The sequence below is a fragment of the Bos taurus genome, chromosome 14, assembly GCF_002263795.3.
Source record: "Bos taurus isolate L1 Dominette 01449 registration number 42190680 breed Hereford chromosome 14, ARS-UCD2.0, whole genome shotgun sequence".
NCBI lineage: Eukaryota > Metazoa > Chordata > Mammalia > Artiodactyla > Bovidae > Bos > Bos taurus.
In genome coordinates, this window is record NC_037341.1 from 27,461,950 (window position 1) to 27,477,596 (window position 15,647).

General features: G+C 43.0%; 1 protein-coding gene across 2 annotated transcripts in view; it reads left to right on the plus strand.

Annotated features, from left to right (window-relative positions):
- The first annotated feature begins 1,910 nt into the window (after nt 1-1,910).
- NKAIN3 (sodium/potassium transporting ATPase interacting 3) overlaps nt 1,911-15,647 on the plus strand; it is a 547,290-nt gene continuing 533,553 nt past the window's right edge. Inside the window, exon 1 of one of the 2 annotated variants that reach the window (XM_005215496.5) lies at nt 1,911-2,031. In XM_005215496.5, the coding sequence (XP_005215553.1) occupies nt 1,978-2,031 (54 nt within the window). In that variant the 5' untranslated portion in view covers nt 1,911-1,977. The remainder of the gene's footprint in view (nt 2,032-15,647) is intronic. The other variant, XM_002692693.6, reaches the window with a different exon arrangement.

The following is a 15,647-nucleotide window of genomic DNA, read 5'->3' on the forward strand; positions in this document are numbered from 1 at the left end:
TATTCTTTCCTGTTGGTTTCATTCATCACGAAAGGTGATGGCTGTTTATTGTGCTTAGAAGCAGCATGTCCTCATAATCCTTGATCTCGAATGTCTTAAATGTTGGTTTTGGTTTTTTTTAAGCTTCTGACTCTATTAACCCCCTTCTCCGAGACAATGGACAGAGGTGCAACCTAACAACAAATGTGCTTTATCCTCTCCTTGACCCAAATCCTCAGGTTATTCGTGTGCCCCTACTACCATTTCAGAGCCACCATGCAGCGATTTTCCTGGGAACTATGTTTTAAGTTACAAACATCAGTCCTGAAGGAACGGTTCCGCAAGAGCCAGTTAATTTCAAGACAAATAAAACCACAACTCCCTGTAATGCCTGAAGGCATGGCTTGAGCAGTTTCCCTGTATGGAGTGAATTTTTAAAAACGCAGAGATCTTTCTCCTCTCATTAACCTACCACTAAGGACCCAGGAGGGCAGCACTGGGTTAGGATGGGGTTTCTGTGCCAAGTTCCGCAGAGCCTCTTTGGAGACGATCGGCCAGGAGGCTTGTTCTGCTCTTCCAGGTGCGCAAGCTCCGTGCGTTCTTTCACCAGATAGCAAAAGTGCGCGTGAAAACTGACACTGAGCCTGAAGAAACTGAATCTTCCGCAGAACTCCTCGGCTTTAACCTACTAGGGGAGAGCGAGCGAGCAACAGAGCCTCCTTGGTGTTCTTGGAGAGTTAGTCCTGGATCTTAACTATCCGGGATCAGGGCTTATTTCCAAGCTCCTTTCAAACAATTTAATTATCTCTGGGAAGAAATCATATTTATCTTCAAGCCGGAAACATTCTCATTCCTAGAAAATCCACGCGTCCTTATCTTTCACGCCTGGTGACAATTTCTAACATCCTTTTAGTTGAGAAACCTACGCCGGGACTCCTCGCGGTTCCGACTTTCTCCCCGCGCTCCGTACCAGCGCATCTCTTTGCCGCCGCATCGCCTCTGCTGGATCCAACTCGGTCAACTCGTCCCGGAGACTCCAGCAGGGGCGGCCTCCGGGGTAGCTGATCGCAGCGGCCGGGGGCGACCCTGGCCCCGAGATCCCGGAGCCCCACGCCCAGGGCCGGCCGAGTGGACGCGCCCGAGCCGGCAGCCCGCGTCTTGGAGCTCGGCCTGGCGCTGCGCTCGGCTTCTCGCCTCCGGGATCGTCTTCCACAGAGAGGTCTCAACTCCCACCCTCTGCACCTCCCGGCATCAAAGTCAAACCCGGCCCCCTGCTTCGTACAACCCTGGACCACCTTCCCAACATCCAGCACAGCCCCGGGCCAGAAAGCCCCGCCCGGGTCTCCCCAGTTCCAACCGCGCCGAGGGTCTCCCGCACCAGCCGTCGCCCCCGTTCACGCTCATTCATATTCATTCTCTTTCTCTTTCTCTCTTCCTCTCTCCAGACTCCTAACTAGACAGGCCGATCCTCCCCCCGCCACTCCCTTTCATTCATCCCCTCCGCCACACACACATACACACACACACACACAAACACACACGAGCGCGCGCGCACAGACACACACACAAGCACACACCGACATACACACGCGCGCACACACAGCCCACTCCACTTTTCAGACGCCCACTCCCCCACACACACTCCCCTCCCCTAAACATACTTCCACCCTCTCACCATCTGTAGCCTCCCTCCCTCCGGTCCGCCCCCACCCCGCTCGCCCGGCTCCCCCTCCCCAAGAAGCAGACCTGCCCCGCGGGCCGCAGGGACCCCAGCCAGACGCTCGGGTCGTGCGCGCCGCACTGACCTCTGCCCGCCCGGGAAACTAACAAAGGCGGCGCGCGAGCCCGGCCCCGGGAGCGGAGAGCGGCGGCCGCGGGGCGCGCGAGCCGGGGCCGGGCGGGCGAGCGCCGAGAGGGGGCCGCTCCGGAGTCGGGAGGCGGCGGCGCCGGACGACGCGGACCTCAGGCGGCGCGCGCCGCTCGGACGCCGCGAGCACCATGGGCTGCTGCACCGGGCGCTGCTCGCTCATCGGCCTCTGCGCGCTGCAGCTGGTGAGTTTCTGCCCCGGCTCCCTCCGTCGGCCCTCGCCCTTCCGGCCAGCCGCGGGCAATCGCCCTGTGGCCCTGCCCTGCGCGAGGGCGCGGTCTCCCCGGGGCCCCGGGCGCCCGGCGTCGCCACGCGGTCCAGGGGCTACTGCCCCGGGGCGCCCGGGGGAGTGAGCGACTCCTCCGCCCCTGGGCTGACCAGCGGGCTTTAGCCCCTCCGCCTTCCAGCTGAAGTTTCACGGGGGCTTGGGGGCTCTTTCTTCTCGGGATGGTTTCAAGTAACGTGGTGTCATCAGAAGGTGCGTGGGAATGCCCAGTCTTGGGGAGACGGGGTCGCGCCCCCCTCCCCAAGTCTTTTAAGAGTGAGATATTCGTACCTTAAACGCGGTTGAAAGCGGGTGTTTGAGGAGGCTTGGATCTCCAGGAAGGATAGGAGGTCGCGCTGTGTGTGTTTTGAAACAGGTTTCAGCCTCCAACCTTCCAATTTCTCTGTAGATTTTGTTGAAATGTGGCGTGTTCAGACAGCGACAGACTGACAGCTGTCTTGTGGGACAGAAGGCGTGGTGGCTTGCCAGGGAGTGCGTGGAGTGGGAAGTTGGGGACCAGAGCGGAGAGTGAAAGGGCTTTCAGTGTGGGACGAACACTTCTCTTGACATATGTCCTGTTGGGACCTAGACTGGCCCTGTGGTCTCTTGCATAGTCGCTCGAGGTCAAGGCCACAGACCGATGTGTGAGACTTCTATGTGTGAGAGATTCATAGACATCTCCCTTTTATTACACTTAACGACAGACTCTTTAGATGCTATGTCAAGCTTTCTTCCAAGTGTTGTTTTTCAAAGTCACCAACATTAGCTAGCCTGTTTTGACTATCAGAAGGAAAAAGGTTTTTGGTGAGCTTGACTGCATAAGGTCAACCCTTGCAAGACTCGTTTACTGAGGGATAAAATAATGCTCTTTCTTTAATAGTTAGTCCTTGTACCCATGAATGTTTTAAGAGGTTTCACTTTTCTCTTGCCTCAGTGTTTGACTCTCCCATTAAACCCTCACTTTAGAGGTTCTCTTCATTGTTTACATAATGTGTGCATAATTTATATATTTATAGATCTGAAATCAGTGACTCCTTTGCCTTAAATCTCTGGAACATTCCTTCTGTCCTGTTAAATAGGATGTATTTTCTAGAGTTTTCCTGAAAAATAATTTTAAAATTCGCTGGAACACGAATGCTTTCTTTCATTAAGGAAGGAAGGACAGAGGATAATTTACACTTTGGTTGTTAGAAGTGGACATGGCTTATACGCTGGGAAAACAAGAAATATTTAGTCAGCCTTTGAGTATGCAAAATAGTAGATAGGCACACTGGGTTGTATAATCTATAGTGGCATCATTCTTTCTGTTTTATACACAAATGATATGTAAGGGTTTTTGATACAGCAGATTTTTCAATGCAGTTATGATGTCCTTAGTTGATATTGTACTTGTTTTGATGTTAATGTGTTTGGTATTTCATGTATCAGCCTGGAATGCCTCCATCTTCCACATACACCTTAATTGATAGAAATGCAACTTACTCCTCAAAGCTTATCTAAAATTTCCACCTTCTCTGTGGAGTCTTCCCTGGTGCTCCAGGTAAAATCAATCACTTCTTTTCCTTTAATTGCACAGTATATTGCCTTTTCCTCTGTGAGAATACATGTCATCCTCTTACGATATTTTTAGTGATTGACACATTACCAGACTGTAAGCAGCCTGAGGATAAGGAGCAAACATGAATCATCTTTGCAAATCCTGCAGTTCTTTAGGAGTGCCTGTATTAGGAGGGGAAACATATGGCTGAATTGATGATGGTAAATTAACATTTGTGATCCATATCGGGTTTTTACATGAACATTATTTTACCCTTAAAATTACCCTCTGAGGAAGGCAACCCATTTCTCTAGTTTGCAGAAGAGGAAGGTGATGCTCATAGAGTTCAACGACTTCTTCAAATTAGTAGTTTTTAGATAGTAGAGACAAAGGACTGATGGTAAACATTTGGTGATTAGGTCTTGGACAAACAAAACATATATGTATATATTACATTATTACATAATATGTTATAAATATTATGTCTATTAAGGATGTATAGCAAATCAACCCTGAACATTCATTGGAAGGACTGATGTTGAAAGTGAAGCTCCAGTACTTTGGCCACCTGATTTGAAGAACCGACTCATTGGAAAAGACCCTAACGCTGGGAAAGATTTAAGGCAAAAGGAGAAGGGGGCAACAGAGGATGAGATGGTTAGGTTATCATCACCGACTGAATGGACATGAATTTGAGCAAACTCTGGGAGATAGATAGTGAAGGACAGGGACGCCTGGTGTGCTGCAGTCTGTGGGGTCACAGAGTTGGACACGACTTAACGACTGAACACACAGCACTCTGTTTGACAATTAATAATAATAAAATAGGGCTTCTCAGGTGGCACTAGTGGTAAAGAATCTACCTGCAAATGCAGGAGACACAAGAGACATGGGTTCGATCCTTGGGTTAAGATACCATGGAGTAGGAAATGGCAACCCACTCCAGTATTCTTGCCTGGAGAATCTCATGGACAAGAAGCCTGGCAGGCTGCAATCCATGGGGTTGCAAAGAGTTGGACACGACTGAGCGCGCGCGCATGCACACATACACACACACACACACACACACACACACACACTCACACACACACAATAATAAAATATGCAGTACCCTTGATTGTAAGTTCTACATAGCCAGTTAATTCTGGCAGGATCTCTTTTGTTCTATGAATCTGATGAACCCTTTTCTAGGTTCAGTGATGTCTTCTTTCTGGATGGTCTCAATAGCATACTGCTGTCAAGGCTGCATCCTTGAAATGGTTTCAGCCTCTACCGAGGGCATGGTGGGCAGGACTTGCATTCCAAGGCCTGGGAGAGCAGGAGCCTCCCATTGCCTGGAGTCCCTCTTGAGAGTCACCTGGAGGTCAGGTCTGTTCCATGACCTCTTCCAGCATATGCAGATTCTTTGCTGAATTGGGTAATAGTTTTCAAGTACTGGAAAATTATTTTCTTCATTTCTTTTTTTAAACAAATCAACCACAGTCGATTTACAACATTGTGTCCGTTTCAGGGGTACAGCTTCAGATTCTTTTCCATTATACGTTATTACAAGGTAGTGAATAGAGTTCCCTGTGCTATAGAGTAAGTCCTTGTTTATCTATCTCATATATAGTACTGTGTATCCATTAATCCCAGATTCCTAGTTTATCCGCCCCACCCTTTTGCCCCTTTTGTAACCTTAAGTTTATTTTCTATGTCTGTGAATCTGTTTCTGTTTTGTAAATAAGTTGAATTGTATTATTTTTTAAGATTTCACATATAAGTGATATCATATTTGTCTTTGACTTACTTCACTTAGTATGGTAATATCTAGTTGCATCCATGTTACTGCAGATGGCATTATTTCATTCTTTTTAATGCTCGAGTAATATCCCATTGTGTGTGTGTGTGTATATATATATATATATGTACCACATCTTCTTTATCCGTTCATCTGTTGATGGATACTTCGGTTGCTTCTATGTCTTGCCAGTTGTAAACAGTACTTCTGTGAACGTCGGGGTGCATGTATCTTTCTGAAGTAGAGTTTTCATTTTTTTTTCTGGATATATGTCCAGGAATGGGATTCCTGGATCATATGGTTATTCTATTGTTTTTTTTAAGGAACTTCTATATTTACATTCCTACCAACAGTGTAGGAAGGTTCCCTTTTCTTCACACCCTCTCCAGCATTTATTATCTGTAGACATTTTGTTGATGGCCATTCTGACCCACGTGAAGCGATACCTCATTGTGGTTTTGATTTGCATTTCTCTAATAATTAGCAATACAGAACAGCTTTTCATGTGTCTGTTGGCCATCTGTGTATCTTCTTTGCAAAAATGTCTGTTTAGGTCTTTTGCCCATTTTTTGATTGGGTTGCTTCAGCTCTTTTGTGCTATTGGGAATATAATGACCTGACACATTTTAAGTTTAAGACACATTGCTAGAAAAAAGTTCTCTATCATTTTCTTAAGTCTAGACAATCAACAAAACAGTGTTACACCCTGATTTTTAGCATTTGCCTATTTCTTTGGTGTAAATACTCCCACGCTGGCCAATTTGAAATAGACTATTACAAAGTCCTTCCATCATACAGATAAAATAAGCACGCGATAAGTGCAGAGTATTAGTCACTCAGTCGTGTCTGACTCTTTGCCACCCCATGGACTCCTTTGTCCATGGAATTCTCCAGGCAAGAATACTGACTTGGGTGGCCATTCCCTTCTCCAGAGCATCTTCCTGACCCAGGGATCGAACCTGGGTCTCCTGCATTGCATGCAGATTCTTTACCATCTGAGTCACCAAGGAAGCCCTCAAATAAGTATAAATAACCTCAACAGCATAAAGAAAGTAAAACACAGTAAAATAATGAGGAAAGGATGTGCTTAAGATATTTTAGTCCCTCTGTTTTTTAATGCAATTGACTTAAAGTTTTTATTATTTATTTTAAAATAATGGTTAACAGCTGGCTCATTAAATTCCAAGTTTAACTTGATGAGCTGGTGTGAGCCTCCTCCAGCCTACCACCGGGTAGGACTCCCAGATCTAGTGTTCTTTCCACTAAATCCAGCTGTCTTTTTTCCCCTCTCGTGTTTTTTTCTGCTCCCACCAACTGTTGGAAGGTGGGGTTATGAAGCAACTGAAGGAAGTGTGGGTGTTGAGGGGGAATGGCATTCAGAGGACACATTTGCTGAAGAGAAGCTGAGTGCTGATGACTAAGTCACTGTGTGGACCATTAAAAGATGGCCCATTAACTCCCTCTAAAAGTTAAAGAAACAAATGAAAGGTTTTTAGTATCTCATTCACTCGGCTTCTGACCTCCCCGCTCCCAGATGGGGGATATCATTAGAGAGAATTTACCATTTTAAGGCTAGTGTATTTGAATGAGTTTTGGTTTGTAAAAAATCAGTCTCCTTCTGCTTCCTTTACTGCACTGCTCTGGCCATCTCCCATCCTTACTATGCTTCTAACTTCGAACACATTTGAATGTTTGCCTCACATTTCACATTCATATTCCTAGTTTTGCTAGATGAGCTTGGAGAGAATGTGAAAAGCATACCCATGGAAAACTGTGCAAAGTAAATCTTTTCTGAAAAAACGGTTCCAGGTAACAGATTCATGAAGTCATCCAAGAACTTTAGACACATTTTTGAAGCCTGCTTTTAATTTTGCTTGTTTTAGAATAATGTTTATATACATGTGAAACACTTGATTGTGTGCTTTTAGTAAACTGTTTTAGTTGCCGCATTTAAAGGAGTCTTAATGGCATGTTTCTAAATCCAGAATTTCCTCCACATGCATTTCCAAGCCATTTTCTTTTCTTTTTCAAAAAATTAATTTATTTATTTTAATTGGAGGCTAATTACTTTACAGTATTGTAGTGGTTTTTGCCATACATTGACATGAGTCAGCCATGGGTGTACATGTGTTGCCTATCCTGAACCACCCCCCCCGCCCCCGACCCGACCTCCCTCCCCATCCCATCCTTCAGGGTCATCCCAGTGCATCGGCCATGAGCACCCTGTCTCATGCATCGAACCTGGACTGGTGATCTATTTCACATATGATAATATACATGTTTCAATGCTGTTCTCTCAAATCATCCCACCCTCACCTTCTCCCACAGAGTCCAAAAGTCTGTTCTTTACATCTGTGTCTCTTTTGCTGTCTCACATATAGGGTCATCGTTACCATCTTTCTAAATTCCATATATATGCGTTAGTATACTGTATTGGTGTTTTTCTTTCTGACTTACTTCACTCTGTATAATAGGCTCCAGTTTCATCCACTTCATTAGAACAGATTCAAATGCATTCTTTTTAATGGCTGGGTAATATTCCATTGTGTATATGTACCACAGCTTTCTTATCCATTCATCTGCCGGTGGACATCTAGGTTGCTTCCATGTCCTGGCTATTGTAAACAGTGCTGCAGCTTAGAGTTGTCTCGGTAAAGTGTTGAACTTAGCTTGGGATTGTACCCACAGAACTTTCAACATCTTCCCCACATCACAGGGGCAGCTTTGTCCCTGGAGGTGGACATTGCTGCTGCTGCTAAGTCGCTTCAGTCGTGTCCGACTCTGTGCGACCCCATAGACGGCAGCCCACCAGGCTCCCCCATCCCTGGGATTCTCCAGGAAGAACACTGGAGTGGGTTGCCATTTCCTTCTCCAAGGCATGAAAGTAAAAAGTGAAAGTGAAGTCGCTCAATCGTGTCCGACTCTTAGCGACCCCATGGACTGCAGCCCACCAGGCTCCTCCGTCCATAGATTTTCCAGGCAAGAGTACTGGAGTGGGGTGCCATTGCCTTCTCTGAGGTGGACATTACCAGGAGAGATTGATTGCATCTTGCATTGCATCACTTTATGGATAGGTGACTGCCATATTTTTATGAGGACTGAAAATTCCCAACTCTTACTTTCCATATTCACAGTAACAGAATCTTTAGAGGATTTATAAAAAAAACAAGCAACTTTTAACACCACGGTGGCCTCTATGTTTTTATTTTAGAGAACGTCCTGTCAAATGAAATCAAGCTAGTGATTTTTCTTTCTCATTGTGAAAAATCAGTTAACTTTCTCTCTGCTCCACATTCAGACCATCTGTGACCACATGTGTCACTGTGATGTTGAGACAAAAGGTGTTGAGAGATGTCCTGGTGGCGTAGTTGTGGTAACATGTTTTTAAACTAAGTTTTATGAAATGAACCACTCAGTTATCATAGATATCTGGCAGTAAATGCAGAAATACATTTATTTTACTACATAGATAAACTGATACTTTTGTCTTAAGATGTTCTTTAACAGCTTTTTCTCTTCTCCTGAACAATATAATTTGTAATCATTTAGTTTCTATTCTTTTTCTACATTTAAACCGTCTGGTTCATCTTACAAAACTTAGAAATGGTTAGGGAAATTAAATGTTTGTCTAATGAAGAGACTTCCATTAAAATGTGATAGGTGTTAAAATCATTACAATATTCTGCATTAGCCGCTTTTCTACAAACAGAAATCCCTTTGTAGCTCTTTTGTTATTTATGTGTACAGAGTATCAAATTTGCTTAAGAAATGTGTTCTTATGGGCTTCTGTGTTGAATTGTTTTCCTCACAAATTCTTATGTTCGAGTGACCCCCATGGACTTTTGCTCACCGGGCTCCTGTGTCTGTGGGATTCTCCAGGCAGAAACAGTGGAATAGGTTGCCATGCCTTCCTCCAGGGGAGTCTTCTCAACCAGGGATTGAACCTTCATCTCCAGTGTCTCCTGCACTACAGATGGATTCTTAACTGTTGAGCCATCGGGGAAGCACATATCAAGTGCTATTGGTTTTTTAAAATTGATTAATTAATTAATTTTAATTAATTTATTTTAATTGGAGGCTAATTACTTTACAATATTGTAGTGGTTTTGCCATACATTGACATGAATCAGCCATGGGTATACATGTGTTCCCCATCCTGGACAATTGTCCCTAGTTTTAACAAAATCATTTCCATTCTGATTATTTCCAGGAGGATAATCCTAATTATAAGATGCTTAAAAATAAATTGCTTTCTTTCCCCAGAACTTTAGTAGTACTTCCTTTTTTAAAAAAATGAACTGCTTTGTCTGTGTTTTTTTCATTTTTCTCTCACAAATTTTACAATGTCCATTTTGGGCCTCAAGGAAGCATTTGAACAATTACCCAGATTATATAAAAGAAGAATTTCAAATGTAAGCATAAGGAATTTTGAGTTAATATTACTTAAGATTTTGGCATTAGATACATATTAATATAACTGTGTGGCTTCTTTGCAAAAGTAGAAAATAAAGCAGGATTATTTATGTATCTTTTGACAATTTTCTTAAGCATTTGTTTTCATCAGTGAAGTATATCTTGCTTTAAAAAGCAGGATTCAAATGCTTAATAAAAAGTACTCTTTAGATAAAAATAAGAATGGAAAACACAGAATTTGAGGGCTTTCACAACAAGATGACAAATCATAGAAGCATCTACCTTCCATTCTTCCCAAGGTCCCAAAGAATGAAGTGATAATTGTGATGTAAAGAAAAGTGGAACAGATAGATGACCAGCAAAATTGAGGAATCCAGGAAGATAAGAAGCAGAGCATATTTTATCAGAGTCTTAATAGAAAGATGCGTGTGTTGTGTGAGCACAGGTGTTATATGTTGGGCAGAAATCCAACTCTATCCACTTGCCATGAGGAGCACTCTGGCACGGGGCTGAAGAACTGGGTCCCTTTTAGTGTCGCATTTTGAAAGTTAGCTGATGAGTATCATTGTGGAGATGACATGAAATAGCAGAATAAATGTATTAATCATTTTAAAAGTAAAGCTCATTATTAGGTAAACTAGGATTTTTAGTAATTTAGACAGAAAATGACAAGGTTAAGAAGAAAACCACAAATGGCTATCGTTTTAATTGCTTATTTTGATTTTCTTATAATACTGTTTATGTTACACTTCAAAATAATTTTGACATTAATTTTGAAACAAGATTTTTCACACAGTTTTGAAGATATTTTGAGTGTCAATTTTGGGAAACTATTTGACAAATATTTGATGAAGTTAAAGTGGACCTTCTTTCTTAGGTGCATCAAAAATTCATGCTTTTAATGCACATTTACACTAATTGATGTTAATGTGTATGAATCTTCATGCATTTATAACAGAATGCAACATTAGACTAAAAGATAGCACTTCCTCAAAGATTTGTATTCAAAATGCCAGTTAAATAGTGGAACAAACAAATGACATATAGCACAAACTATCTAATTTACATTTTTATTTGATATATTTGGCAGATACTGAAATAAAACAGGAGATAGACCCTAAATGTCCTTTAATGAAACATTCTTTTTTGAATTAACCTTTGTCTGTGTATAGTTGACTTACAATGCTGTGTTACTTTCTACTGTATGGCAAAGTGTATCAGTTATACATATACATGTATCCACTCTTTGTTAAATTCTTTGTAGGTGTAGGTAAAGTATTGGAGAACAGATATTTTAAGATGGGCATGCTGCTGCTGCTGCTGCTGCTAAGTCGCTTCAGTCGTATCTGACTCTGTGTGACCCCATAGATGGCAGCCCACCAGGCTCCCCAGTCCCTGGGATTCTCCAGGCAAGAACACTGGAGTGGGTTTCCATTTCCTTCTGCAATGCATGAAAGTGAAAAGTGAAAGTGAAGTTGTTCAGTCATGTCCAACTCTTCGAGACCCCATGGACTGCAGCCTACCAGGCTCTTCGATCCATGGAATTCTCCAGGCAAGAGTACTGGAGTGGGTTGCCATTGGCTTCTCCAAAGATGGGCATAGTAAAAAAAAAAAAAAAAAAATCAGATGAAAACCTTGAGTTTTACTGGCTCACGGAATTAGGGAAGGTGAAATCCTTGAACTAGTAGATTGTTCTGTTTAACTTTTCTTAAGAGCATCCCTAGTTCCTTAATTTGGAGAATTATCTGAATTAGGGTTTCCTAGGTGGGGCAATGGAGAAGGCAATGGCACCCCACTCCAGTACTCTTGCCTGGAGAATCCCATGGACGGAGGAGCCTGGTAGGCTGCAGTCCATGGGGTCGCCAAGAGTCGGACACGACTGAGCGACTTCACTTTCACTTTTTACTTTCATGCCTTGGAGAAGGAAATGGCAACCCACTCCAGTATTCTTGCCTGGAGAATCCCAGGGACAGAGGAGCCTGTTGGGCTGCCGTCTATGGGGTCGAACAGAGTCGGACATGACTGATGTGACTTAGCAGCAGTAGCAGCAGCAGGTGGGGCAATGGTAAAGAAACCGTCTGCCAATGCAGGAGACAGAAGAGATGGGTTTGATCCCTGGGTCTCGAAGATCCCCTGGAGGAGGGCGTGGCAACCCACTCCGGTATTCTTGCCTGGAGAATACTGAGGAGCCTGAACAGAGGAGCCTGGTGGGCTGCAGTCCAGGGGGTCATAAAGAGTTGGACACGAATGAAGACACAGCACACACACATCTGTTTATTGGGAAACAGAGATGAGGGTGAAGGCCGGTGAGCAAGCAGGAGTGGTGGTACTAACAAGGGCTCTGACTGCAAAAATTAAAGGGTCTTTTGTTAAATGAAGGAGGGGCAAGATCATGGCAATGTTGATGAACTTGTTCTGTTTTTCTAGATTTTTTTTTTCCCTGCATAGAGGACCACTCCTTAGAATGGTTTTCCTGATTCATTTCATTAAGTAGAATTAAATATTTGAGTTTCTTCACTCTGTCTACAGGTACTTGTACTAAGAATGGCTTCATACAGAGGCCCAGTTCCTTTATTAACAGGTATTGAAATAGGATTGTAGCTATTCCAAGAGGTATTGGAATATGCTTGTAGCTATCAGATTCTTGTAAGAGATAGGAACTCAATGGATGGGATGATGAGTTTTAAATTTATTTCTGACAGTTTCTCTCTATTGCAGTCATTAGAGACATGGTTGGAGTTTGGTATTGATTAATATATGGTGTAATAAGTGCTTGCATGTGGGAAACCCCAGGCACCAGAGGTTGATTGGTTAATTGGTTAATTAAGGTACAGAGTGGAATGCTCTGTACTCAAGTTGTGTTTCCTGTCCTGATAACTAGCTGTGACTGATCATAATTAAGAAACTGGGAAATATAAAATTCTCATTAGTGGCAACTTGTTATCAATTTATATTTAAAATATAAATTCTTAATGAGGGAGCTCTTTCAAATTATAGTTTATGAAAGGTATCATATCTTAGCTTTGAGGGGTCCTTAAGTGGCAACCCACTGGAGTATTCTTGCTGGGAAATCCCATGGACAGAAGAATCTGGTAGGCTACAGGCCATAGGGTCACAAAGAGTTGGACATGATTGAGCAGCTCTCATTGTTTTCTAAGAAATGGTCTGCTGCTGCTGCTGCTAAGTCGCTTCAGTCGTGTCTGACTCTGTGTGACCCCATGGACGGCAGCCCACCAGGCTCCCCCATCCCTGGGATTCTCCAGGCAAGAACACTGGAGTGGGTTGTCATTTCCTTCTCCAATGCATGAAAGTGAAAAGTGAAAGTGAAGTCGATCAGTCCTGTCCAACTCTTAGCGACCGCATGGACTGCAGCCCACCAGGCTCCTCCATCCATGGGATTTTCCAGGCAAGAGTACTGGAGTCGGGTGCCATTGCCTTCTCTCTAGATCTGTCTTTATCACTATAACAAGTCAATGTCTGAATCTTCAATACCGAAGACCCTGATGTTGGTTCTTAAACTTTCTCTGAGAATGGAAAATTTTACAAGTAGCCAAATCCTCCTTATATTTAAGTGGAACTTCTCATGCTTGATTTCTATTCTGTCTTCTATATATTTGCCTTTTATCTGGATGATGAGTAGCAGCTGGAGGCAGTATCGTACTAGGGCCAGCTCATATCAACTGGGGAAAATTTACTGTTATGTTTCCAGAAATTCTGTGAGCCAGTTGTTAAGTGCAGCCTTTATTAAACATTAGTATAGTTATATAAATTTTAAATTATATTAAAGCAGAAGTAATAAGTATCGCAAATTCAGTCCTTCCTAATTATTTTACTGCACTGCTCTGTTGTCTGTACTTCAGGGGTGATCTTACATCTATGATGGTGTGGTAGAAATTCTGTGTAATACTGTGCTGCTCAGCATCATTTTCCAATTCTGCAGCCAGTGACATCATTTTGGTAGCTCAAAATCTATTATGGTGTACGTATTCACATCACAGAGATACACAAACTCCAATCAGGGCCCTCCTCTCACCCCCCCAGAACCAGTTACTAATGATTTACCAAATGCCACTGGGATGGGCACTCACAGAAGAAAGCCTGTTTTTTTTCTTGGACATGTAGGGAACTGATTTATAAGCTCTTAATGGAACTAATTAATGCTTGAGTAAAAAGTATATTTCCTAACCTAAATGTTTTATTTAATGCTTCCAGTGCCTGTGCAAAATTGTATACACAATGGAGAAGTTTTTATTTTCAAAAATTCCACTATGAACTCCTTTTATTGCAAAAGCTTTCGGACCTCCTGAAACATTGGAGTTGATAACTGGTTTGTGACTAAATGATCCAGAGTTGATCATGGTTTCATTTCTGGGTGACTCCAGCAGTCCGACCTTTTTGGCACCAGGGACCTGTTTCTTGGAAGACAGTTTTTCCACAGACTGGGGGTTGGGGGTGGTTTGGGGATAATTCAAGGATGTTGCATTTATTGTGCACTGTATTCTATCATGATTACATCAGCTCCACCTAGGATCACCAGGCATTAGATCTCAGACACTGGGGACCTCTGGACTAGACTCTAGAATCCCCCACTGAGAGGAAAGTTGTTTCTGCCTGATCAGTGATGCTGGATTCCTGGGGCAGAAGGAGGACTTTCTTCTGAGCCCAGCTGCCCCACCTGTCTACTTGTTGGTCCTCACATCTTCCCCAGGGTTGTGACGTCCTTCAGTCAATGACAAAAAGGGCAAAATGCCCTCTTTCACCAGGGTTGGGATGAACTTCAATTTTCTATTGTCCCCACATTGAAATACTAAATATTCGATCTTGCAGGAGATTGGGAAAAGGTGATTTGCTTGTTTGTGTGTGTGTTAGTCGCTCAGTCGTGTCTGACTCTTTGCGACCCCGCAGACTGTAGCCTTCCAGGCTTCTCTGTCCATGGAATTCTTCAGGAAAGAATATTTGAGAGCACACTAAAATATGTTTGGCTCATAAAGTTTATTTCCTGAATTTTAAAAAGTAATCATTGTTACAATTTTGAATAAAACCCTGTTGCCCCCTAAGTTCTCTTGTTTCTTTCTTATAGCACCTCCATGAAGCAGATGTTGATATTTTTTTCCATTTACTGATGCGAAAACTAAAATATGGAGACATTCTGCTATATATTGAAATCGTATATTAGTATATGGCTTAAGCCATCCCAAAAAAGCATATTAAAAAGCAGAGATGTCACTTTGCTGATAAAGTTCCATATAGTCAAAGCTATGGTTTTTCCAGTAGTCATGTATGGATGTGAGAGTTGGACCATAAAGAAGGCTGAGTGCTAGAGAACTGATGCTTTTGAATTGTGGTGTTGGAGAAGACTCTTGAGAGTTTCTTAAACAGCAAGGAGATCAAACCAGTCAATCCTAAAGGAAATCAACCCTGAGTATTCATTGGAAGGATTGATGCATAAGCTGAAGCTCCAATACTTTGACCACCTGATAAGAAGAGCTGACTCATGGGAAGACCCTGATGCTGGGAAGGATTGAGGGCAAGAGGAGAAGGGGAGATAGAGGATGAGATGGTTGGATGGCATCATCAACACAATGGACTTGAGTCTGAGCAAACTTTGGGAGATAGTGAAGGACAGGGAAGCCTGGCGTGCTGCAGTCCATGGGTCGTAAAGAGGCAGACACGATTCAGTAACTGAACAACAACTAAGCCATCAGAAATGAGGATAACAATTTTTTTTGTGTGTTACCTTAAGACTGAATTTAAAAAGAGAGTTGTTTCTATGGGTTCAGGCCAAACCTGCTGGAAAGAGTAGTTA